This window comes from Aotus nancymaae, unplaced genomic scaffold (assembly GCF_030222135.1).
Source record: "Aotus nancymaae isolate 86718 unplaced genomic scaffold, 86718_ANA_hifiasm-v0.15.2.pri h1tg000002l, whole genome shotgun sequence".
In the NCBI taxonomy this organism is placed as follows: Eukaryota; Metazoa; Chordata; class Mammalia; order Primates; family Aotidae; genus Aotus; species Aotus nancymaae.
This window is the reverse complement of record NW_026988413.1, coordinates 9,197,653-9,222,228: the sequence shown is the minus strand read 5'-3', so window position 1 is coordinate 9,222,228 and position 24,576 is coordinate 9,197,653. Positions and strand designations below refer to the sequence as shown.

At 46.1% G+C, this 24,576-nt stretch overlaps 1 protein-coding gene across 1 annotated transcript; it reads right to left on the bottom strand.

Moving 5' to 3' along the window:
- Positions 1 to 693: 693 nt before the first annotated feature.
- On the bottom strand, positions 694 to 24,576 carry ZNF425 (zinc finger protein 425). Its single transcript, XM_021665253.2, has 4 exons — positions 24,449 to 24,576; positions 16,377 to 16,503; positions 9,244 to 9,402; positions 694 to 3,731 (listed from the first exon to the last, which is right to left on the bottom strand). Exons 1-4 carry the CDS (start codon positions 24,464 to 24,466, stop codon positions 1,777 to 1,779), a joined length of 2,259 nt encoding a protein of 752 aa, XP_021520928.2. The 5' UTR covers positions 24,467 to 24,576; the 3' UTR covers positions 694 to 1,776.

Below are 24,576 nucleotides of genomic sequence, written 5' to 3'. Positions count from 1 at the left end.
CATCCATCAAAGGACATTTGAGTTGCTCCAAATTTTAGCAATTATGGAGGGAGCTGCTGGAAACATTCATGTACATGTTTTTGGGTGAAAAGAGGTTTTCATTTGTCTAGAATAAATACGTAAGAGTAGGATTTTTGGTCATTCAGTAAGTACATGTTTATAAGAAACAAAACATTACAAACCATTTTCTTTTCTTTTTTTTTTTTTTAGACGAAGACTTGCTCTGTTGCCAGGCTGGAGTGCAGTGGTGCCATCTTGGCTCACTGCAACCTCTGCCTCCTGGGTTCAAGCGATTCTCCTGTCCATCTTGGCCTCCCAAAGTGCTGGGATTACAGGCTTGAGCCACTGCTCCCGGCCTTGGCTGATTTTCATAAAGGTACCCTCCCCTCACCATTATATTAAATGTAGAAATTGAAACTTACAGAGCTCTAATATCTTGCCAAAGGCTAGAGCCAGAGTCCGTTATATTTTGTGGGTCTTATTACAAGCCCTGTGCTTTTTGGACTATGACATGGAACTGCCCCTTCTCTTGTTGCCCAGGCTGCAGTGCAATGGCATGATCTCGGCTCACTGCAACCTCTGCCTCCTGGGTTCAAGGGATTCTCCTGCCTCAGCCTCCTGAGTAGCTGGGATTACAGGTGCTCACCCCCACATCCAGCTAATTTCTGTATTTTTAGTAGAAAGAGGGTTTGCTATGTTAGTCAAGCTAGTCTTGAACTCCTGACCTCAGGTGATCCAATCGCCTCAACCTCCCAAAGTGCTGGGATTACACACATGAGCCACCACACCCAGCCAAGGTAAGTATGGTTCTTCGAGAATTGACGTAACACTGTCGAAAATGCAGAGGGGTTAGATAAATAGCACTGCTTATTACTCATAATGTGGATCTTTAGGTGATTTAAGTCAATTCAGAAGGAAGTAACACGTGGGTAATCATTTTAACAAACGAGATTGTGGAAGACATTTATTTTTAGCAAGAAACAGATGCTCTCTCATCACCTGAGAGAAAATTAAAATCCACTATGAGAAAAAATTGAAGGCTTTAATGCAAATTTCAGTAAAGTGGCCTGGATGGAAAAGCTGTCTGAGGAGTATGAAGGAATGCTCCTGCCTGTAACGCTTCGTCACTCAGGCCGTAGTTTCTGAATTTAATGAAGGGATTATTACTACGCTCTTGGATGACACCGAAGAGACCTGTTGGATTAGCAGATCAGTAGAAAATGTTTCCTTCACAACTGGGAGGTTTTTCCTATGAGGATTATTGAAGGGTGATGTCTCTTTGACTGTCTTTGCCTGGATTATTTGGAACTCTTGTCAAGGAGCCATCCGGTTCTGCAGACCACACATATGTCCAGTATGTCTGCAGCCAGTATTCTGTGATTTATTTTATTTTTTTTGAGACAGAATCTTGCTCTGTCACCCAGGCTGGAGTGCAGTGTTGTGAGGATGGCTCACTGCAGTCTCTGCCTCCTGGGCTCAAGCGATCCTCCTACCTCAACCTCCCAAAGTAGCTGGGACCACAAGTATGCACCACTATGCCTGGCTGACTTTTATATTTTTTGTAGAGATGGAGTCTCGCAACGTTGCCCAGGCTGGTCTCAAACTCCTGGGCTCAAGTGATCCTCCCGCCTGTGCCTCCCAAAGTGCTGGGATTACAGGCAGGAGCCACTGTGCCCAACTTACCCTATGAATCCTTTCACCTGCCTCCACTCGAGGCCAACAGGGCTGCTGGCACCACCTGAAAGCTGTAATTTCGGGACTGCCGTGTGGCCTGACCTAGAGGCTGGAGGACTTCTCCTTGGCATGCACTGCCATGTGGGTCTTGAGGGCCCCCACATACGTGAAGCTCCTTCCACACTCATCACAAGAAAAAGGCCTCTCCCCACTGTGAAGGCACAGATGGGCCTTCAGGCTTCTCTTCTGGAGGAAGCCTTTGCCACACTCAGGGCACTGGAAGGGCCTCTCTCCACTGTGCGTGTACAAGTGGACCTTCAAGCTGCCCCTGACGCAGTAGCTCTTGTCACACTCCGGACACTGAAAGGGCTTCTCCCCGCTGTGGACTCGAGTGTGTTCTGTGAGCCGGTACTGCTGAGTGAAACTTTTGCCGCACATCACACAAGAGAACGGCTTTTGGCCACTGTGCTGCAGCAGGTGGCTTTTCAGATTTCCCTTGAGGCGGAAAGTCTTCTGGCATTCAGGACACTGGAAGGGCTTCTCTCCGCTGTGCAGCCTCAGGTGCTCGGTGAGCTGAGACTGATGCGTGTAGGTCTTGCCACACTCAGCGCACACGAAGGGCTTCTCGTCCCTGTGCATCCGCTGGTGGAACTTCATGGAGGCCTTCCAGGAGAAGCTCTTGTCACACTCGGGACACTGAAAGGGCTCCTCGCCACTGTGAAGCCTCGTGTGCTCCCTGAGATGCGAGCGCCGGCGGAAACCGCGGCCGCACTCAGCACAGGAAAACTGCTTCTCCGTGGTGTGGACCTTCAGGTGCTGCATGAGCCGCGACTGCTGAGAAAAGGTCTTTTTGCACTCGCCGCAGGGAAACTCCTTCTGCCTGTCGTGGACTCTGGCGTGGCAGGCGAGCTTGGAGGGTCGCGTGAAGCGCTTGCCGCACTCGGCGCAGGGAAAGGGCTTCTGCTCGCTGTGCAGGCGCTGGTGGGCGCGCATGGCGTTCCTCCAGAAGAAGCCCCGGCTGCACTCCGGGCACTGGAACGGCCTCTTCCCGCTGTGCTGCAGCCCGTGGGCCTTCAGGCTTCTCTTGAGGCGGAAACTTTTGTTACACTCGGGACACGAAAACGGCTTCTCTCCCGTGTGAACTCGGATGTGCTCGTCGAGCTTAATCTTGTAGATGAATTTCCTGCCACACTGATCACAAGAAAACGGCTTCTCCTCGCTGTGCGTCCTCTGGTGGGTCTTCAAGGCCGCCTTCCGGGAGAAGCTCCGGCCACACTCGGGACAGTGGAAGGGCTTCTTCCCGCTGTGCTGGGACAGATGGACCTTCATGCCCCTCTTCAGGCGGAAGCGCCGGTCACACTGCGGGCACTGGAAGGGCTTCTCGCCGCTGTGCAGCCGCAGGTGCTCCGTGAGCTCGCACTGCTGCACGAAGGCCCGGCCGCACTCCCCACAGCCGAACGGCCGCTCCCCGCGGTGCAGGCAAAGGTGCTTCTTCAGGTTGGCCCTGTACCGGAAGGTCTTGTCGCACTCCGAGCATGGGTAGGGCCGCTGGCCGGTGTGAACAACCTGGTGAGTGACGAGGCTGCCCTTCAGGAAGTAGCTCTTCTCACACTCGCTGCACTGGAACCGCTTCTTCGGACACAGGAGCCTCTGCGGCCGCCTGAGTTCAGTCTTCCCTCTGGGCGTGCTTTTGTGCTTTGGATATCTGTAGGGCTGGTGCTTGGAGTGGCTCCGTTTGTGCTTTAGCAAGTCCCTCTTTACCTGGAAGACTTTCCTACAGACATAGCAGGAATAGCATCTTGGCCTAGTGGGAATTTCTAAGTGGCTTGCGGTCTCCCGAGGCTTATGCCACGGATATTTCTGATCTGGATCAGATGCTGTGATGCTGACTTTTTTATTTACAATCTCTGTTTCTTGGAGACTTGGAGACTGGAAGCTGGCTCTTTGAGCTGATAAAATCTTTCTCTCCCTCCCTGGTAAGGCAGCACACAAGTCCTGTTTTTGAGGACCATTTAAATGGCAATCCTCTTCTTTTGTCCCCAGAGTGCCTCGATCATCTGGAGAGGAAAGAAGTATCACTCTCATCAGTGATATGTCTACTCTATAATTGGGCTCAAGGACTATCTTTAAAAAATTTGTTTTTCTTTTCTTTTATTTATTTATTTGTTTTGCAACAGAGTCTCGCTCTGTTGCCCAGGCTGGAGTGCAGTAGTGTGATCTCAGCTCACTGCAACCTCTGCTTCCCAGGTTCACGTGATTCTCCTGCCTTAGCCTCCTGAGTAGCTGGAATTACAAGTGTGTGCCGCCACATCCAGCTAAGTTTTATATTTTTAGTAGAGACAGGGTTTCACCATGTTGGTCAGGCCGGTCTTGAACGCCTGACCTCAGGTGATCTGCCCCCCTCCACCTCCCAAAGTGCTGGGATTATAGGCATGAGCCACCATGCTCAGCCATTCAAGGACTGTCTTCATGTCACTAACAAAGTAGGAAAGGGAAGGCCAGGCGCAGTGGCTCACGCCTGTAATCCCAGCACTTTGGGAGGTGAAGGTGGGCAGATCAACTTGAGGCCAGAGGTTCAAGATGAACCTGGCCAGCATGGTGAAAACCCGTCTCTACTAAATATACAAAAAATTAGCTGGGTGTGGTGGTGCACACCTATAGTCCCCGCTACTCGGGAGGCTGAGGCAGGAGAATTGCTTGAACCCGGCAGGTGGAAGTTGCAGTGAGCCAAGATCATTTCATTGCACTCCAGCCTGGGCTACAGAGCAAGAAAGACTTTGTCTCAAAAAAAAAAAAAAAAAAGTAGAAAAGGGAATCCCATTGATCTCGATGACTGTGAATCTGCCTCCTGCAGGTGAATCATATTTAACTTTTATATTCCTTTTACCATGTGTTAAGAAATAACTTAGCATGAAAAAAAATTGCAAGCAAATACATCTTGTGAACTATAAATTGCCCTCAGAGGGTAAACAGAAGTTGGAGACAGTCAAAATGAGTTACTCTGATAATCTGACTATACCATTAAATCTGTGAAATAAATGGCAAATATTAAAGGAGGAAGGCTTAAGGCCATATTCTTGTCTCCTTTCTAACAGAGATTTCAGGAAAGATTTTCTGGAATAAATGCTAATAGAAGCATTTTTCTCAGGAATATAAAAATGACAGTTGACTGAATTCACAAAGAACACTGCAGAAATTTTTTCCTTTTCCAAGTAATGCTGCATTATAAGAAAGATACATTTATATAGCATAATCACTACTGTTCCCAAAGTAAAAGTCATGATGACAGGAAATAGAGGGACCTGAGTTACATTTTTACCCACTAGATCTAGAAACGACCACTGCAGACATTCACTTAAGCCATTATATTTCAGAACTGCTTTTCCTCCAAAGTCTTGTTGAACTGGATAATGGAACTCTCCCCCTTTATTTTATTTTATTTTTTGAGATAGGTCTCACTATGTTGTCCAGGCTAGAGTGCAGTGGCATGATCACATCTCACTGCAGCCTTGACCTCTAGGGCTCAAGTGATCCTCCAACCTTAGCCCCTATCACCAAGTAGCTGGGACCACAAGCACACATCATCACACCTGGCTAACTTTTTTATTTTTTGTAGAGATGGGGTCTTGCTATGTTGCCCAGGCTAGTCTCAAACTCCTGGCTTCAAGTGATCCTCCTGCCTCAGCCTCACAAATTGCTGGGATTATAGGCATGAGCCATTGCACCTGAGCAAACTCTCCTTTTTAAATCTCTTAACCTGGGAGCAAACCTAAGTGACACTGCCCCCAGAGGACAATCATTGTGGTCTGTGGTCCCCTTAAGGATAACACAGGTGATGTTTCCAACACGATCATCATTTCCAACATGATTTAGTAAGTTAACACTAATAGCTTTTGCCTAGATTGTGACAAAAGCATATTTACCTTGAGTCCCCTTTCTCATCATTGGAAGTTAAATCTTCCTAAAAATATGCTTTTACTATTTAATCCAGGCAGTGGAGCAGCTGTGATTATTGGCTGAGCACCACCTTGTACTAAGTGAAAAACATTTATTTTTAGGGATAGCTGCCAAAGTTGTTAACTCTTTGGTATTCAAAAATCTTTCCGGCCGGGCACATTGGCTCATACCTGTAATCTCAGCACTTTGGGATGCTGAGGCGGGTGGATCACAAGATCAGGAGTTTGAGACCAGTCTGGCCAACATGGTGAAACCCCCATCTCTACTAAAAAAAAATACAAAAATTGGCTGGGCATGGTGGCTCACACCTGTAATCCCAGCACTTTGGGAGGCCGAGGCAGGTGGATCACGAGGTCAGGATATCGAGATCATTCTGGCCAACATGGTGAAACCTTGTCTCTACTAAAACACAAAAAATTAGCTGGGCATGGTGGCATGTGCCTCTAGTCCCAGCTACTTGGGAGGCTGAGGCAGGGGAATCGCTTGAACCCGGGAGGCAGAGATTGCAATGAGCTGAGATTGCCACTGCACTCCAGCCTAGCGACAGAGCAATAGCAAGACTCCATCTCAAAAAAAAAAAAAAAAAAAAAAATTAGCTGGGTGTGGTGGCGCACTTGTAATCCCAGCTACTGGGGAGGCTGAGGCAGGAGAATTGCTTGCAGCCGGGAGGAGGAGGTTGCTCTGAGCTGAGATCGCACCACTGCACTCCAGCCTGGGCAAGACTCCTTCTCAAAAAAAAAAAAAAAAAATCTTTCTGGCCTGGTATGGTGGCCTATAACTGAATCCCAGCACTTTGGGAGGCTGGGATACAAAAAATTAACTGGGCATGGTGGCAAGCTCGTGTAATCCCAGCTGCCTGGGAGGCTGAGGCAGGAGGATCTCTTGAATCAGGAGGCAGAGCTTGCAGTGAGCCGAGATTGCATCATTGCACTCCAGCCTGGGCGACAGAGCAAGACTCCTTTTCAAGAACAACAACAACAACCAAAATCTTTCCAAGCTCCTCCCATTCTATAGGATGAAGTCAAAGTTTCCACCTTGGCATTCCTGGCCTCAGGTAATCTGACACCAGTTTGTTTCTCCTCCCATATCCCACTATGTTCCAAAAGTACCATTCAGCTACAGGCAGGTTGATGTCTTCTCTGTTTTCTTTTTTTTTTTTGAGATGGAGTCTCAAAAACACCTCCCCCTCCCAGGTTCAAGCGATTCTCCTGCCTTACCCTCCCGAGTAGCTGGAGCTACAGATGTGTGCCATGATGCCCAGCTAATTTTTGTATTTTTAGTAGAGATGTGGTTTTACCATGTTGGCCAGGATGGTCTCAGTCTCTTGACCTCATAATCCACCTGCCTCGGCCTCCAAAGTGCTGGGATTACAGGCGTGAGCCACTGCGCCCGGCCTAGTCTTCTCTGTTTTCTAAACATAATGGATTTGTTCCTACTTCTGAGTGTCAGGTCATGTATGACCCCTACTGATTCTTCTTTCTCTAACCAAATCTGCCCATTTTTTGCTATTTATATCCTAATTCCTCTTAGAGTCGTCCTGGGATATTGCTGTCTCTCTTCCACTCCTTCTCCTCTAAATCCCTGTAGCATGGAATCAGGGATTACTTACTATTTTATTAACTCATATGCAATCTTATTTTATAGTTGACTAATTCAACTATGTCTAGTTCAATATAATTGGCTAACTTAATTGCCAAGTCAGTAAGATGATCAACATCTAGGGTGTAACAATTGTTTTATTTATATATGTATACATATACATACATTATATAAAGTTTTTCGCCCTCACCTAAGTAATATAAATGTACTCCTGTGACTGTGGTAGGCACTCAATATTGGTTAGATGAATGAATGAATAGACAGTGGCAATAAAATGAAACCCTTGGGAATTCTTTCTTTATTTACTTTTTTTTTTTTTGAGACAGAGTCTCACTCTGTCGTCCAGCCTGGAGCACAATGGCACAATCTTGGCTCACTGAAACATCCACCTCCAGGGCTCAAGCAATTCTCCTGCCTCAGGCTCCTGAGTAGCTGGGATTACAGGTGCCTGCCACCACACACAACTAATTTTTGTATCTTCAGTAGAAATGGTATTTCACAATGTTGGCCAGGCTGGTCTCAAACTCCTGACCTCCTATGATCCATCCTCCTCAGCCTCCCAAAAGTGCTGTGATTACAGGCATGAGCTACCATGCCTGACCAGGGAATTCTTTCATCCTCTTGATGGAGCTTGGACACACTCCCTGGGTTCAAAGTCTCCTTCTTCAGAGGATACCTTGACTCCCAAGGACTTAGAAAAGCATTCACACACTATAAAAAGTGACATATTCCCTTATGTTACAAGGAATGCAAAAGGAATTCCTTCAAAAGGAGTTGCAAAAACCCAATTTTAAAGTTCTGTACAATAAAAAAATAATTTGTATAAGATTAGAGGATTTTTCATTTCTGTATTTTCGAGTAGACATGATAGTGTGACAGGGAGGTGGTTTTTCCTCTCAGGGTTTTAACAAATGGATCCCTTGCTTGCTCTTTTTTTTTTTTTTTTTTTTTTTTTTTTTGAGACAGAGTTTCGCTCTTGTTACCCAGGCTGGAGTGCAATGGCACGATCTCGGCTCACCGCAACCTCCGCCTCCTGGGTTCAGGCAATTCTCCTGCCTCAGCCTCCTGAGTAGCTGGGATTACAGGCATGCGCCACCATGCCCAGCTAATTTTTTGTATTTTTAATAGAGACGAGGTTTCACCATGTTGACCAGGATGGTCTCGATCTCTTGACCTCGTGATCCACCCGCCTCGGCCTCCCAAAGTGCTGGGATTACAGGCGTGAGCCACCGCACCCAGCCCTGCTTGCTCTTTTTTTTTTTTTTTTTTTTTTTTTTTGAGACGGAGTTTCGCTCTTGTTACCCAGGCTGGAGTGCAATGGCGCGATCTCGGCTCACCGTAACCTCCGCCTCCTGGGTTCAGGCAATTCTCCTGCCTCAGCCTCCTGAGTAGCTGGGATTACAGGCACGCACCACCATGCCCAGCTAATTTTTTGTATTTTTAGTAGAGACGGGGTTTCACCATGTTGACCAGGATGGTCTCGATCTCTTGACCTCGTGATCCACCTGCCTCGGCCTCCCAAAGTGCTGGGATTACAGGCTTGAGCCACCGCGCCCGGCTGCTTGCTCTTTTTTTTTGAGACAGAGTCTTACTCTGTCATCCAGGCTGGAGTGCAGTGGTGTAATCTCGACTCACTGCAAACTCCGACTTCTGGGTTTGAGCTATTCTCTTGCCTCAGCCTCCCAAGTAGCTGGGATTATAGGCATATGCCAACACCCCTGGCTAATTTTTGTATTTTTCGTAAAAACAGGGTTTTGCCATGTTGGCCAGGCTAGTTTGGATCTCCTGACCTCAGGTGATCTACCCACCTCAGCCCCCCAAAGTGCTGGGATTACAGGCGTGAGCCACCATGCCCGGCCACTTTTGCTACCCTCTTGAGTAAAGAAAATTAACATTCTCCATCAAAATAATGTTTCTTATTGACTAGCTCTAGCCAGGTATCCAAAAAGAAATATTCAGGAAACAAGGCTAGAAAAATTAAATAATTCATGACCTTAAATCCATCTTACTCACCAAAACATGGCAACTTTTCAGTATTCTTCATGTCCAACTGTTCATCAGTAGGAGGGCCAGTTGTCCTTTTTGTTTTATGTAAGCATCCTTGATCGCTGATTAATAGCATTCTCCCTTGTTCCATCCATGTGATTAAATCTGGCTTGGAAAAAGCATACCCTGCAAATAGAGTTCACACAGACTTTGAGTTTACTGAATACTTTTTTTTTTTTGAGACAGAGTTTTGCTCTTCTTACCCAGGCTGGAGTGCAATGGCACGATCTCGGCTCACTGTAACCTCTGCCTCCTGGGTTCAAGCGATTCTCCAGCCTCAGCCTCCTGAATAGCTGGGATTACAGGCATGTGCCACCACACCCGGCTAATTTCGTATTTTTAGTAGAGACGGGTTTCTCCAAGTTGGTCAGGCTGGTCTCAAACTCCTGACCTCAGGTGATCCACGTGCCTTGACCTCCTAAAGTACTGGGATTACAGGCGTGAGCCATCGTACCCAGCCAATACTTAAATAAAAATAATTTTTTTGGCTGGTTACGGTGGCTCATGCCTGTAATCCCAGCACTTTGGGAAGCCGAGGTGGGCGGATCTCTTGAGGTCAGGAGTTAGAGACCAGCCTGGCCAACATGGCAAACTCTGTCTCTACTAAAAATACAAAAATTAGCTGGGCATGGTGGTGCATACCTATAATCCTAGCTACTGGGGAGGCTGAAGTGTGAGAATTGCTTGAACCTGGGAGACAGAGGTTGCAGTGAGCAGAGATTGCACCACTGCACTCCAGCCTAGGCAACAGACTGAGACTTTGTCTCTCTCTCTATATATACACTTTTTAATTATCATCATTATTATTTTATTTTATTATTTTTTTGAGACAGAGTCTCACTCTGTCACCCATGTTGGAGTGCAGTGGCACAGTCTTGGCTCATTGCAACCTCTGCCTCCCAGAGATCAAGTGATCCACCCACCTCACCTCCTGAGTAACTGGGACTATAGGCATTCACCACCATACCCTGCTAATTTTGTATTTTTATAGTGTTTTGCCATGTTACCCAGGCTGGTCTGAAACTCCTGGGCACAAGCAGTCTGCCTGCCTCAGCCTCCCAAAGTGCTGGGATTACAGGTACCCAGCCAAAATTATTATTTTTTAAATTTTGATTTCCTCTCTCTCTTTCTCTCTTTTTTTTTTTTTTTTTCTTGAGACGAAGTCTTGCTCTGTTGCCCAGGCTGGAATGCAGTGGCATGATCTCAGCTCACTGTGACCTCCACCTCCCATGTGGAGCCATTCTACTGCCTCAGCCTCCTGAGTAACTGGGATTACAGGTGCACGCCAACGCACCTGGCTAATTTTTGTATTTTTAGTAGACAGGGTTTCACCATGTTGGCCAGGCTGGTCTCAAACTCTTGACCTCAGGTGATCTACCCACCTCAGCCTCCCAAAGTGCTGGGATTATAGGCATGAGCCACCATGCCCAGCCTCTCTCTCTCTCTCTCTTTTACCATTATCCACAATAAAAGTCATTTCATAGTTGACTTTGATTCCTAGAGACGTGAGATCTAAATTAAGTCAGTCAAAAAATGAAAACTGCTGAAATTACATGAATGATGGCTGGGTGTGGTGGCTCATGCCTGTAATCCCAGCATTTTGGGAGGCTGAGGTGGGTGGATCACCTGAGGCTGGGAGTTTGAGACCAGCCTGACAAACATAGAGAAACTGCATCTCTACTGAAAATACAAAATTACCCAGGCATGCAGGTGCATGCCTGTAATTCCAACTACTTGGAAGGCTGAGGCAGGAGAATTGCTTGAACCCGGGAGGTGGAGGTTGAAGTGAGCCGAGATTGCGCCATTGCACTCCAGCCTGGGCAACAAGAGTGAAACTCAGTCTATAAAAAAATAAAAAAGAGGGCTGGGCACGGTGGCTCATGCCTGTAATCCCAGCACTTTGGGAGGCCGAGGTGGGTGGATCACGAGGTCAAGAGATCGAGACCATCCTGGTCAACATGGTGAAACCCCGTCTCTACTAAAAATACAAAAAATTAGCTGGGCATGGTGGTGCGTGCCTGTAATCCCAGCTACTCAGGAGGCTGAGGCAGGAGAATTGCCTGAACCCAGGAGGCGGAGGTTGCAGTGAGCCGAGATCGCACCATTGCACTCCAGCCTGGGTAACAAGCGAAACTCCGTCTCAAAAAAAAAAAAAAAAGAAATTACATGAATGACAATCAAAGACAGCCTTACCAAGACTGTTTAGTTTAGGCCAGGCTCAGTAGCTTATGCCTGTATTCCTAGAACTTTGGGAGGCTGAGGTGAAAGGACTGTTTGAGCCCAGGAGTTCAAAACCAGCCTGGGCAACATAGGGAGACCCCATCTCTACAAAAATGTTAAAAATTAGCTAGGTGTGGTGGCGTATGCCTGTGGTCCCAGCTACTCAGCAGGCAGAGTTGGGAGGATTACTTGAGCCCAGGAGTTCGATCAAGGTAGCAGTGAGCCATGATCATGCCACTACACACTCCAGCCTAGGTAGGTGGTAGAGTGAGACTCTGTCTCAAAAAAAAAAAAAAAAAAAGACTGACCGGGCTCAGTGGCTCACACCTGTAATCCCAGCACCACTTTGGGAGGCCGAGGTGGGTGGATCACAAGGTCAGAAGATCGAGACCATCCTGGCCAACATTGTGAAACCCCATCTCTACTAAAAAATACAAAAATTAGCTGGGAGTGGTGGTGTGCGCCTGTAGTCCCAGCTACTTGGGAGGCTGAGGCAGGAGAATTGCTTGAACCCAAGAGGCAGAGGTTGCAGTGAACCGAGATTGCGCCACTGCACTCCAGGCTGGTGCCTGGCAACAGAGTGAGACTCTGTCTCAAAAAAAAAAAAAGACTGTTCAGTTTAAATATTCTCTGCAGTATTTCACAAAATTTTTTGAGACAGTCTCACTCTGTCGCCCATACGAGAGTGCAGTGGTGCAATCTCAGTTCACTGTAACCTCTGCCTCCTAGGTTCTAGGGATTCTCTGGTCTCAGCTTCCCAAGTAGCTGGGATTACAGGTGCATACCACACCTGGCTAATTTTTGTATTTTTACTAGAGACAAGGTTTGCTGTATTGGCCAGGCCGGTCTTGAACTCCTGACCTGGTGATCCGCCCACCTCGGCCTCCCAAAGTGTTGGGATGTTGGGATTACAAGCGTGAGCCACAACGCCCTGCCCCTTTTTTTTTTTTTCTTTTTTTGAGATGGAGTCTGACTCTGTTGCCCAGGCTGGAGTGCAGTGGTGCAATCTCAGCTCACTGCAACCTCCGCCTCCTGGGTTCAAATGATTCTCCTTCCTCAACTTCCTGAGTAGCTGGGATTATAGGTGCCTGCCACCATGCCCGGCTAATTTTTTGTCTTTTTAGTAGAGACAGGGTTTCACCATGTTAGCTAGGCTGGTCTCAAATGCCTGACCTCATAATACACCCGTCTCAGTCTCCCAAAGTGCTGGGATTATAGGCATGAGCCACTGTGCCCGGCCCAATATTTCACAAAATTAAAGGAAGCAGAGAAGTTAGGGATGATGAGGATTTTAAAAAGTGATCATTATGAGAACAATGTGAGTAAAAAAAGAAAGAAAGAAAAAATTTACAGCGAGTTAAGGAGGCTACTTCAATCACTATACTTTCTGATACATGGCTCACATCCAAGGAACTATTAAGATATCAAATTTCTTTTTTTCTTTTCTTTTCTTTTTTTTTTTTGAGATGGAGTCTTAGTCACCCATGCTGGAGTGCAGTGTCACGATCTCGGCTCACTGCAACCTCCAACTCCCATGTTCAAGCAATCCTCCTACCTCAGCCTCTTGAGTAGCTAGGATTACAGGCATGGGCCACCACGCCCAGCTAATTTTTTTTTTTTTTTTTGTATTTTTAGTAGGGATGGGGTTTTACTATATTGGCTAGGCTGGTCTCAAATTCTTGACCTCAAGTGATCTGTCTGCCTCAACCTCCCAAAGTATTGGGATTACAGGTGTGAGCCACTGTGCCTGGCAAATATCGAAGTACCAACATTTTTGATCAGTGAAGTAATAGAAACAGGAGGTTGTCAAATGACAGTGATGAAGAGGTAGAGAGTAATGCAGTCTAGTGGTGTAAGCCTAAAAGAAGGGTTTTCATAAATCAGTAAAGGGTCTTTGGAGCAGGCAGCAGGAAGCCTCTTCCTCTATGATCCTTTGGTGCTGTCAGCTATGGCTCAGCCCTCAGAGCAAGGCTTCTCCAAGGGAAGTGGGTACCGCCAGCATTAGCAGGACCTCACGTAATTGTGAAAAATGTAGATCCCTGGGCCTGCGCCCAAACCTGCTGAATCCTAAGCTCTGGGGCTGGGATCTGGATGTTCTCTACAGAAAATCATTGGCAGGTAATACCATTTAAATTTTTTTTTTTTTTTGAGACTGAGTTTCGCTCTTGTTACTCAGGCTGGAGTGCAATGGCGTGATCTCGGCTCACTGCAACCTCCGCCTCCTGGGTTCAGGCAATTCTCCTGCCTCAGCCTCCTGAGTAGCTGGGATTACAGGCACATGCTACCATGCCCAGCTAATTTTTTGTATTTTTAGTAGAGACGGGGTTTCACCATGTTGACCAGGATGGTCTCGATCTCTTGACCTCGTGATCCACCCTCCTCAGCCTCCCAAAGTGCTGGGATTACAGGCGTGAGCCACCGCGCCCGGCATACCATTTAATTTTTAAAATTTGGAAAAATCAGACTGAATTCTCCAAGTTCTAGAGCACTAATTGTGGTACCTCAAAACAACACTGGATCAGCACACGGCTCTCATCTGTCCCACCCTGCTGGCTGCTGGGCCTCAGTCTCCTCAGGTTAGTCTCTAAATGCCGAGGTGTCCCTGAGCTCTTTCTGTTCTATCTATACATTCTCCCTAGATGATCCCAAACCAGCCCCATAGTTTAAAATACCATCCTTATAACGTCCTTCAATTCTGTAAATCCAGTCCTGACCTTAACTTAGAATTCCAGTTTCACATACTTTATGTTCATGGAAATGTCTATGAGCATCTCAGATGTAATGTGGCCCAAATGTGCGACCTCCTGACTCTTCCTCCTGTTAGTGAACAAAGCCACTTGCCATCAGGATGCTCAAACCAAAAATCCAGGAGTTGATTCTTTTTACCTTTTTACTCCACATCCAATCCATCAGCAAAATCTGGGATTCTGCCCCCCAGAATCTGTCTAGAGACCACCTTCTTCTCTCTGTCTTAATTACTAACTACCTGGTTCAGCTGCCATAAAATCGCACCAGAACAGTCAACGCTCTTGGCTAGTCTCGCCTTTCATTGCTATCCACTGTGATTCATTCTCCACGTAGCAACCCAAGTAACCATTTAAAAAGTAAATCTGGCCAGGCATGGTGGCTCACTCCTGTAATCCCAGGACTTTGGGAGGCCGAGGCAGGTGGATCGCCTGAAGTCAGGAGTTCGAGACCAGCCTGGCCAATACAGTGAAATCCCCATCTCTAATAAAAATACAAAAAATTTGCTGGGCATGGTGGCAGGCGCCCGTAATTCCAGCTATTCAGGAGGCTGAGGCAGGAGACTCACTTGAACCGGGAGGCAGAGGTTGCAGTGAGCCAAGATCACGCATTGTACTCCAGCCTGGGCAACAAAAGTGAGACTCCATCTCAAAAAAAAAAAAAAAAAAAAAGGGAAATCACTCCCTTCTGTTTAAATCCCCCCATCATCTTCCCCTTGTGCTGAGAATAAAAGCCAACTCCTTATCTTGTCCTGTGGGGCCCTTCCTGCCTTGGCATCACTTTCTCACCAGCCCTCTGTGCGTGTCCTACCACGGGCTCAGTGTGGGTCCCAACAAACTGAGCCCATGCATTCCTGCCCTGGGGCCTTTGCCCTAGTTTTTCTCTGCTTAGAATTCTCTTCCCCCTAATTTCACATGGTCGACTCTTGTCATTCATATCTCACACAGTAAATTATAAATACCCCAAACAGGGAATGACTTCTTCAGGCTAGACTGAGATCACTTATTACATTAATACCAGTAGAAATGGTTTTCATGATACAAGAATGTGTCAGAGTAAGCCAGATAAGCAGAAAGTTACAATTTCCCTAAATTTCTCTTTAATCTTTTTTTTCTTTTTTTTTTTTTTTTGAGACATTTGCTCTTGTCGCCCAGGCTAAGATCCATGGTGTGATCTTGGCTCACTGCAACCTCCACCTCCCAGGTTCAAGTGATTCTCCTGTGTAGCTGGGATTACAGGCACCCACCACCATATCCAGCTCAATTTTTTATTTTTAGTAGAGATGAGGTTTCACCATGTTGGCCAGGCTGGTCTCAAACTCCTGAACTCAGGTGATCTGCCTGCCTCAACCTCCCAAAGTCCAGGGATCACAGGCATAAGCCACCAGACCCAGCCGGAATCACTTATTATATTGATACCAGCAGAAATTTATTTATTGATACAAAAATATATCACACATTTAGTGATACAAAAATGTGTCAGATGGAGCCGGATAGGTAGCAAGTTATAATTTCCCCTAGTTTTTCTGTAATCTTTTTAATCTACTCCTTGAGTATGTCCCTGGAGTTACCTAAGGGTCCGATCCCACTGCTCTGTCCTCCCTTCTCTACCCAGGCACCTTTTCTTGCCTGTTATATTCACACTGTGCACTATGTTGTGTCCCAGCTTATTTTCAATCCTGTACCCTCCTCATGAAAGCCATAGTTCCTGTGAAGATGAGAAATTCATCTTATTTAGGCAACACAATAAGGAGGCACAAAAGTATTAAAGAAATAAAAGAATATACTTTTTTAAAAGAGAGGGGCAATTAGATTACTTAGTAATTCTAACTGTGGGAGAAATGGGGGAGGGTTAAGGTGGGAGACAGAGAATTCAGAATATTAATAATACTAAAGGCACAGATACCACTGGATAAAAAGGAATTTAATATTCCCAGGCTATGATAGGTAGGGAAGGAGGCATTAGGAAGGCAGCTATGCTCACCACTACACCACCAATGCGGCTGGAAGGAGACATCAGGAAGGAGACATTAGGGCACGGTATCATATTCAACCAGCCCATGACTCATACAGGGAAGGAAGCCTGGTACTGCTAGGCTGGTTCCCCAAAAGTGATTCCTTAGAAGCCCATCTTACCCAGGGAATCAAGGGTCTCGTAATTGGTCTTCATCTCTTGCTTATACATTTGCTTCTGCCACTTCTCCAGGATCTCCCACTCTTGTTCCGAAAAATATAAGGCAACGTCATCAAATGTCACAGTCACCTGGAATCACAAATAGCATATACATACATTTTTACTTTAAGGCCGCCTTGTTTTTTAATGTCCATTACTTTATTGAGATACAGAAAGAAAACATGTTAATTATCACTGGATGGTACCTATATAATAAACAACAAAGGGGTCACAAATGTCCATTGGAGCCAAGTAAAATGAATGAATGATTGCTCATGCCTGTAATCCCAGCACTTTGGGAGGCCAAGGTGAGTGGATCATCTGAGGCCAGGAGTTTGAGAGACCAGCCTGGCCAACATGGCAAACTTCGTCTCTACTAAAAATACAAAAATTAGCTGGGTGTGGTGATACATGCTTGTAGTCCCAGCTACTCAGGAGGCTGAGGCAGGAGAATCACTTGAACCCAGAAGGCAGAGGTTGCAGGGAGCCAAGATCATGCCACTGCACTCCAGCCTGGGTTACAGAGTGAGACTCCATCTCAAAAATAATAAACTAGAATGAATGAATAGCAGGCCTTTGAGCACAAAGATCATCTAAAGAGGGATGCTTTACTTAGCAGCAACCAATTACTGCTGTGGAAGACTGGATCCAGTTTTGCTGGATGGGTAAGTTTTTGAAAATGTTTTACTTTGAAATAATTATAGATTCACAAGGTGTTGCAAAAATAACACAGAAGACTTCTATGTAAGTCGGCCTATAGTCCCAGCTACTTGGGAGGCTGAGGCGGGAGGACTGCTTAAGTTCAGGAGTTCCAAACGAGCCTGGATTCTTTTTTTCTTTGAGACAGAGTTTCACTCTTGTTGCCCAGGCTGGAGTGCAATGGCACAATCTCCGCTCACCACACAACTTCCACCTCCTCGGTTCAAGCAATTCTCCTGCCTCAACCTCCTGAGTAGCTGGGATTATAGGCATGCGCCACCACTCCCAGCTAATTGTGTATTTTTAGTAGAGATGGGGTTTCTCCATGTTGGTCAGGCTTGTCTCGAACAGGTGATCCACCCACCTCAGCCTCCTAAAGTGCTGGGATTACAGGCATGAGCCACCGTGCCCAGCCTTTTTTTTTTTTTTTTTTTTTTGAGACAGAGTCTTGCTCTGTCACCCAGGCTGGAGTGCAGTGGCACAATCTCGGCTCACTGCAACCTCCAACTCCCAGGTTCAAGTGATTCTCCTGCCCTAGTCTCCCAAGTAGCTGGGATTACAGGTGCCCGCCACCATGCCTGGCTAATTTTTGTATTTTTAGTAGAGATGGGGTTTCACCATGTTGGCCAAGCTGGTCGCAAACTCCTGACCTCAAGTGCTTGGCCTCCCAAAGTGCTGGGATTACAGGCATGAGCCACTATACCCAGTCAGCTCACATTTTTGAAATTCTTTTTTTTTTTTGAGACAGTCTTGCTCTTGTCCCCCAGGCTGGAGTACACCCCTAAGCTGGAGTGCAATGACGCAATCTTGGCTCACTGCAAACTCCGCCTCCCGGGTTCAAATGATTCTCCTGCCTCAGCCTCCTGAGTAGCTGGGATTATAGGCACCTGCCACCACATCCGCTAACTTTTGTATTTTTAGTAGAGACGGGGTTTCACCATGTTGGCCATGCTGGTTTTCAACTCCTGACCTCAGATGATCAACCCCAAAGTGCTGGGATTACAGGCGTGAGCCACCATGCCTGGCTGAAAAATTAATTTTAAAAAGGTTCCATGTACCCTTCACCCAGTTTACCCAAAATGTCGTATTATACATTATAGTACAATATCAAAACAAGGAAACTGACATTGGTATGATGTGTGTGTATAATTCTGTTATTTCATCACATATAGTGACTCATGTAAGCACCACTGCAATCAGAAAACAAAACTACAGTCAGCCCTTGTATTTGCAGGTTCCACATCCGTAAGTTTGACCAACCTTTGATCAAAAGTACTTTAAAAATAAAAGCCGGGTATGGTAATGCCAGCACTTTGGGAAGCTAAGTTGGGAAGACTGCTTGAGCTCAAGCTTGAGAAAAGCCCGGGCAACATAGCAAGACCGTCTCTATTAAAAAATAAAAAAAGGCAGAGCGTGGTGGCTTACACCTGTAATCCCAGCACTTCGGGAGGCTAAGGCAGGTGGATCACGAGGTCAGGAGATGGAGATCATCCTGGCCAACATGGTGAAACCTCGTCTCTAGTAAAATACAAAAAATTAGCTGGGTGTAGTGGTACGTGCCTGTAGTCCCAGCTACTGGGGAGGCTGAGGCAGGGGAACTGCTTGAACCTGGGAGGCAGAGGTTGCAGTGCGCCAAGATTGCACCATTGCACTCCAGCCTGGCGACAGAGCAAGACTCTGTCTCAAAAACAACAATAAATTAAAAAGATAGATTAATTAAAAAGTAAAAATTTAATATATTTCAAAATGCAAGAAAAGATACTATAAATTTTTTAAAATCCAGCATAACTGTTTACATAGCATTTATATTGTATTAGGTATTGTAAGTAATTGAGAGATGATTTATGTACAAGAATATGTGCACAGGGTATACGCAAAGTTTGCCATTTTGTATAAGGGACTTGTGTATCCATGGATTTTGGTATCTGTGAGGGATCCTGGAACCGATCCCTTGTGGATACTGAGAAACAACTGCATCCCATCACCACAAAGAGCTCCCTTGTTCCGACCCTTCATAATCACACCCACAAATCCGTTATCCATCACAATTCTGTCATTTCAAGAATGCTGGCTGTGTGTGGTGGCTCATGCCTTTAATCCCAGCATTTTGGGAGACTGAGGCAGGCAGATCACCTGGGGCAGAAGTTTGAGACCAGCCTGGCCAACATGGTGAAACCCCATCTCTGCTAAAAATACAAAAATTAGGTGGGCATGGTGGCATATGCCTGTAGTCTCAGCTACTTGGGAGGCCGAGGCAAGAGAACTGTTTGAACCTGGAAGGTGTAGGTTGCAGTGAGCCATGATCATGCCACTCCACTCCAGCCTGGGTGACAGGGTGAGACTCTGTCTCAAAAAAAAAAGAAAAAAAGAACGTTATATAAATGGAATCATATGGCATGTGACCTTCTGAAATTGACTTTTTTCTCTCAGCATAATGTCCTGGAGATTCATCCAAGTTGTCATGTTTACCAGTATAATCATATGCCACATGATGCTTCAGTAACAGACCACATATACAACAGTGGTCCTATAAGATTATAATATTGCTGGGCTGGGCGCAGTGGCTCATGCCTGTAATCCCAGCACTTTGGGAGGCCGAGGCAGGTGGATCATTTGAGGTCAGGAGTTTGAGACCAGCCTGGCCAACATGGTGAAACTCTGTCTCTACTAAAAATACAAAAATTAGCCAGGCGTGGTGGTGCACACCTGTAATCCCAGCTATTCAGGAGGCTGAGAATCGCTTGAACCCAGGAGGCAGAGGCTGCTGTGAACTGAGATTGCACCACTGCACTCCAGCCTGGGTGACAGAATGAGACTCTGTCTCAAAAAAAAAAAAAATTATAATATTGCATTTTTACTGTACTTTTATATTTAGATACACAAATACTTACCATTGTGTTACAACTGCCTGCAGTATTCAGGGCAGTAACATGCTGTCCAAGTTTGTAGCCTAGGAGAAATAAGCTATACCGTATAACCTAATTGTGTAGTAAGCTATAACATCTAGGTTTTTGGAAGTACACAGTGATGTTTGCACAACCACAGAATTGCCTAACAATGTGTTTCTCAGAATGTATCCTTGTCATTAAGCAATGACTGTATTTCATCCTTTTTATTGCCGAGTAGTATTCCACAGTATGAGTATACCAGTTTGATTAACCATTCGCCTACTGAGAAAAATTTTGGTTTTAACTTTTTGGCTATTACCAAAAGAGCTGTTATAGACAATCATGTACAGGATTTTGGGTGGGCATGTTTTTATTTTTCTGGAATAAACGCCCAAGACAACTGCTGTGTCATATGATGAGTATATGTTTAGTTTTTAAAGAAAATGCGAAACTATATTCCAGAGTTGCTGAGCCATTTTACATTTACATTCCTCTTTTTTTTTCTTTTTTTTTTTTTTTTTTTAAGATGGGGTTTCACCATGATGGCCAGGCTGGTCTTGAACTCCTGACCTCAGGTGATCCACCCACCTCGGCCTCCCAAAGTGCTAGGATTACAGTCGTGAGGCACCACGCCCGGCCTTTTTTTGTTTTTTTGAGACAGAGTCTCGCTCTGTTGCCCAGGCTGGAGTGCAGTGGTGCAATCTCAGCCCACAACCTCCGCCTCCTGGGTTCAAGTGATTCTCCTGCCTCAGCCTCCTGAGTAGCTGGGACTACAGGCACGTGCCATCAGGCCTGGCTAATTTTTGTATTTCTAGTAGAGATGGAGTTTCACTATGTTGGCCAGGCTGGTCTTGAACTCCTGACCTCATGATCCGCCAGCATCGGCTTCCCAAAGTGCTGGCATTACAGGTGTAAGCCACTGCACCCAGCTGCCATTTTAAATTCCTACCAGCAATCTGTAAGACAGCATTTCTTAGCACCCTCCTCAGCATTTGGCAATGTCACTACTTTTTATTTTAACTGTTCTAATAGGTGTATAGTGACCTCTAACTGTGGCTTTAATTTGGTTTTCCTAATTGGTAATGATGTTGAACTCTTTTTATGTGTTTTTTCCCATGCATATATTCTCTTTGGTGAAATGTCACTTTATATCTTCTGCCCATTTTCTAATTGGATTTTTTAACTGTCCAGGGGAGACTCATTTTTTTTTTAAATAAATATGGTGCCTTCCTATGTTGCACAGGCTAATCTGAAACTCCTGGGCTCAAGCAATCCTCTGGCCTCAGGTCCCGAAAGTGCTGGGATTATAGGTGTGAGCCACCTTGCTTGACTGAGCTCTTTATGTAGTCTAGACAGGAGTCTTTTGTCAGATATGTGGTTTGCAAATATTTTCCCCCATTCTGTATCTTTTTGCCCTCTTAACAGGATCCTTCAAAAAGCAAGTTTTAAATTTCGATGATGTCCAATTTATCATTTTCCCTTTATTGATTGTGCTTGTGGCGCCACATCTAGGAACTTCCTACCACGCCCTAGGTCTCAAAAATTTTCTCTAGTGTCATCTTCTACAGGTTTTATAGCTTTATAATAATTTACATTGAGATGTGTCATTTTCTTTTCTTTTTTTTTTTTTGGAGATGGAGTCTCACTCTGTCACCCAGGCTGGAGTGCAATGGTGCAATCTTGGCTCACTACTACAACCTTCACCTCCCAGGTTCAAGTGATTCTCTTGCCTCTGCCTCCCGAGTAGCTGGGATTACAGGCATGTGCCACCACACCCAGTAAATTTTTGTATTTTTAGTAGAGATGGTGTTTCACTATGTTGGCGAGGCTGGTCTTGAACTCCTGACCTCAGGTGATCCACCCACCTCGGCCTCCCAAAGGATTACAGGCGGGAGCCAGTGTGCCACACCTGGAATGTGTCATTTTCTTTAAGAGAAACTGGAAACATACATCATTTTATGTAAACTCATGCTGGCAACTAAAATTCACAATTTTAACAATGGGTGTTTCAAACAAAATGTCTGCAAGCCACCACTGGCTCATGGACCATTAATCTACACCCTCTAGTATGAACTGAACTAACTGGGGCTGCTCTTCCTGGGTGTTCACGGACAGATCCACTACAGCGATAGGGAAGGAACAGAACATGTATAACTTCTGAAAATTCCATTTTCACTCCTTTCAGATTCTGTGCTATAAATGTAGATGAGAGCCTACAAGCACTGAACACTTCGAAAGATGGCTAAGGCTCTTCCCAAGTGTATAGTAGAAAATGTTGGTCAGAAGCACTAAAGTAAATTCTCTCAATAAGGAAATCTAGGAGACCTGACATTTGACACTTGGGATTTTGGAGAGAAAAATTTCAGAGCTAGAATTCTATTATCAAAACTATCAGAGCCTTGAAAGCTGAAGTATCAGCTATTATGACAAACAAGTTCAAACTTGCTATTATTTTTGTTTATTTATTTTTTGAGGTGGAGTCTCGCTCTGTCGCCCAGGCTAGAGTGCAGTGGCACAATCTTGGCTCACTGCAACCTCCACCTCCCCGGTTCAAGATCTCTCTCCTGTCTCAGCCTCCTGAGTAGTTAGGATTACAGGTGCCCACTACCACGCCCGGCTAATTTTTCTATTTTTAGGTAGAGATGGGGTTTCACTATGTTGGCCAGGCTGGTCTGGAACTTCTGACCTCAGCTGATCAGCCCCCCTTGGCCTCTCAAAGTGCTGGGATTACAGGCATGAGCCACCGCGCCTGGCCTTACTGTTATTTTTACAATGCAATTTAAACCAAATTCCTTTACAGTTTCCTTGTACTTCACCCATGTGTTTTTTGTTTGTTTGTTTTTTTGAGATGGAGTTTCACTCTTTTTGTCCAGTCTGGAATGCAATGGCACGATCTCAGCTCACCGCAACCTCTGCCTCTTGGGTTCAAGCAATTCTCCTGCCTCAGCCTCCCAAGTAGCAGAGATTACAAGTATGTGCCACCTCGCCTGGCTAATTTTGTATTTTTAGTAGAGACAGGGTTTCTCAATGTTGGTCAGGCTGGTCTTGAACTCCAAACCTAAGGTGATCCATCCACCTTGGCCTCCCAAAGTGCTGGGATTACAGGTGTGAGGCACTGTGCCAGGCCATCCATGTGTTTTCTACCTATAAAATTCCCATTTGGGACCATATTCACAATTAGCACTAAACTGTTACAGTGGAAAAGAAAATCAAGAAAACGATTTCTCCTTGCCTATCCCAAATAATACATTAGCCAAGAAACTGTTAGCATATTTTCTATGAACTGAAATGTACAGCCAAAGAAGAGCTACCACAAACTTTCATAGAACAGAGAGGAATATTCCAGGAGGTTCCCAATCATTTAAAGAGAAAAGAAAAAAAGAAAGTCTGGCTGTAGAAATACAGCTTGAAGAAATCAGAAAACAATCTGTACTAGCCAGCGGAAGCTGGAGAAAACGGGTGGGAGGCAAAAGGGAAGAATGAAATGCAAACAGGGAGAATTACATTAGTAAGATTGTAAAATTTCATTGGGGGCACAAGAAAACTTGCACATTTAAGCAAGTTATACTTAACTGAATTTAACAGGGTTTCCTGGATTAAGCCTCAGGATATGCCTTTCAAATTCTAAAACCGCTCAAATTTTTCATTACAATACTAGAGCATTTACGGTAAATTCGATTTACGCTAATCACCCAACTCATTTTGTTTTCTGTTCTTTCCTAGAAGGAGCAGTCTCCAATTTCTCATTCCAGTTTTCTTCTCCTAACTTTTTCTCATCTGCTCATACAGATGTGCTTCTCTGAGGCTACAGCAGGAGAGCACGGGCTTCAGAGAGACCCCGAGGTTCAGAACCCCGACACTGAAGGCGGGGACAGCATTGGTGACCCGAGCCAACAACAGGCCGAGGCACAGATCTTTCCCACCCGGATTCTTTCTCCCAAACCAATTTTTATTTATTTATTAAAGAGACGGGCTCTGGCTGTTGCCCAGGCTGGAGGGCAGTGGCTATTCACAGGCGCGTTCCCACTAACGATCAGCACGGGAGTTTTGCCCTGCTCGGTTTTCGAGCTGGGCCACTTCCCCCTCCCTGGGGAATCCGGTGGTCCCGGCTCCCGGGAGGTCACCACACATATGCGAAACTCGGAGCCACCGCGCGATGGGCACAGCGCATATACAGCGCAGAGCTCCGGGGCTCAAGCACTGCTCCCGCTTCAGCCTTCGGAGTGGCCCGGGCCACAGAAGCGCGCTGCCAAGCCCGGCGTCAATTCCAGAACAGCACACGCACCAAGACTGCGCCTCCTCCAGCCTGGCTCGGAGCTCAGTCCGTGGGCCACTGCCAACCCCAGGCCGGGCCCCCGCCGCCCCACTCCCTGGACGCAGATCCCACTCCAGCCGCGACAGGGACCCGAGTTTCGACAGAGCCTGCATCCTCTACCGGCCCCTCTTACCGAAGCCGGCTCGGCCATGGCGGTTCCGCACGAACCGGCCCCGCCTGGCACGGCCTCCCCTCCGCTCCGCCCCAACCCGACTCCCAGGCACTGCCTGGGTGCCCCCAAACGCAGCGGCGGCCGGGCGC

Coding starts and splice junctions, on each gene's coding strand:
- ZNF425 (XM_021665253.2), bottom strand. Junction 9,403..16,376: donor CGAGACCCTTGATTCCCTGG/GTAAGATGGGCT, acceptor CTCTATTTGCAG/GGTATGCTTTTTCCAAGCCA. Junction 3,732..9,243: donor TGAAAAGTTGCCATGTTTTG/GTGAGTAAGATG, acceptor TTTCCTCTCCAG/ATGATCGAGGCACTCTGGGG.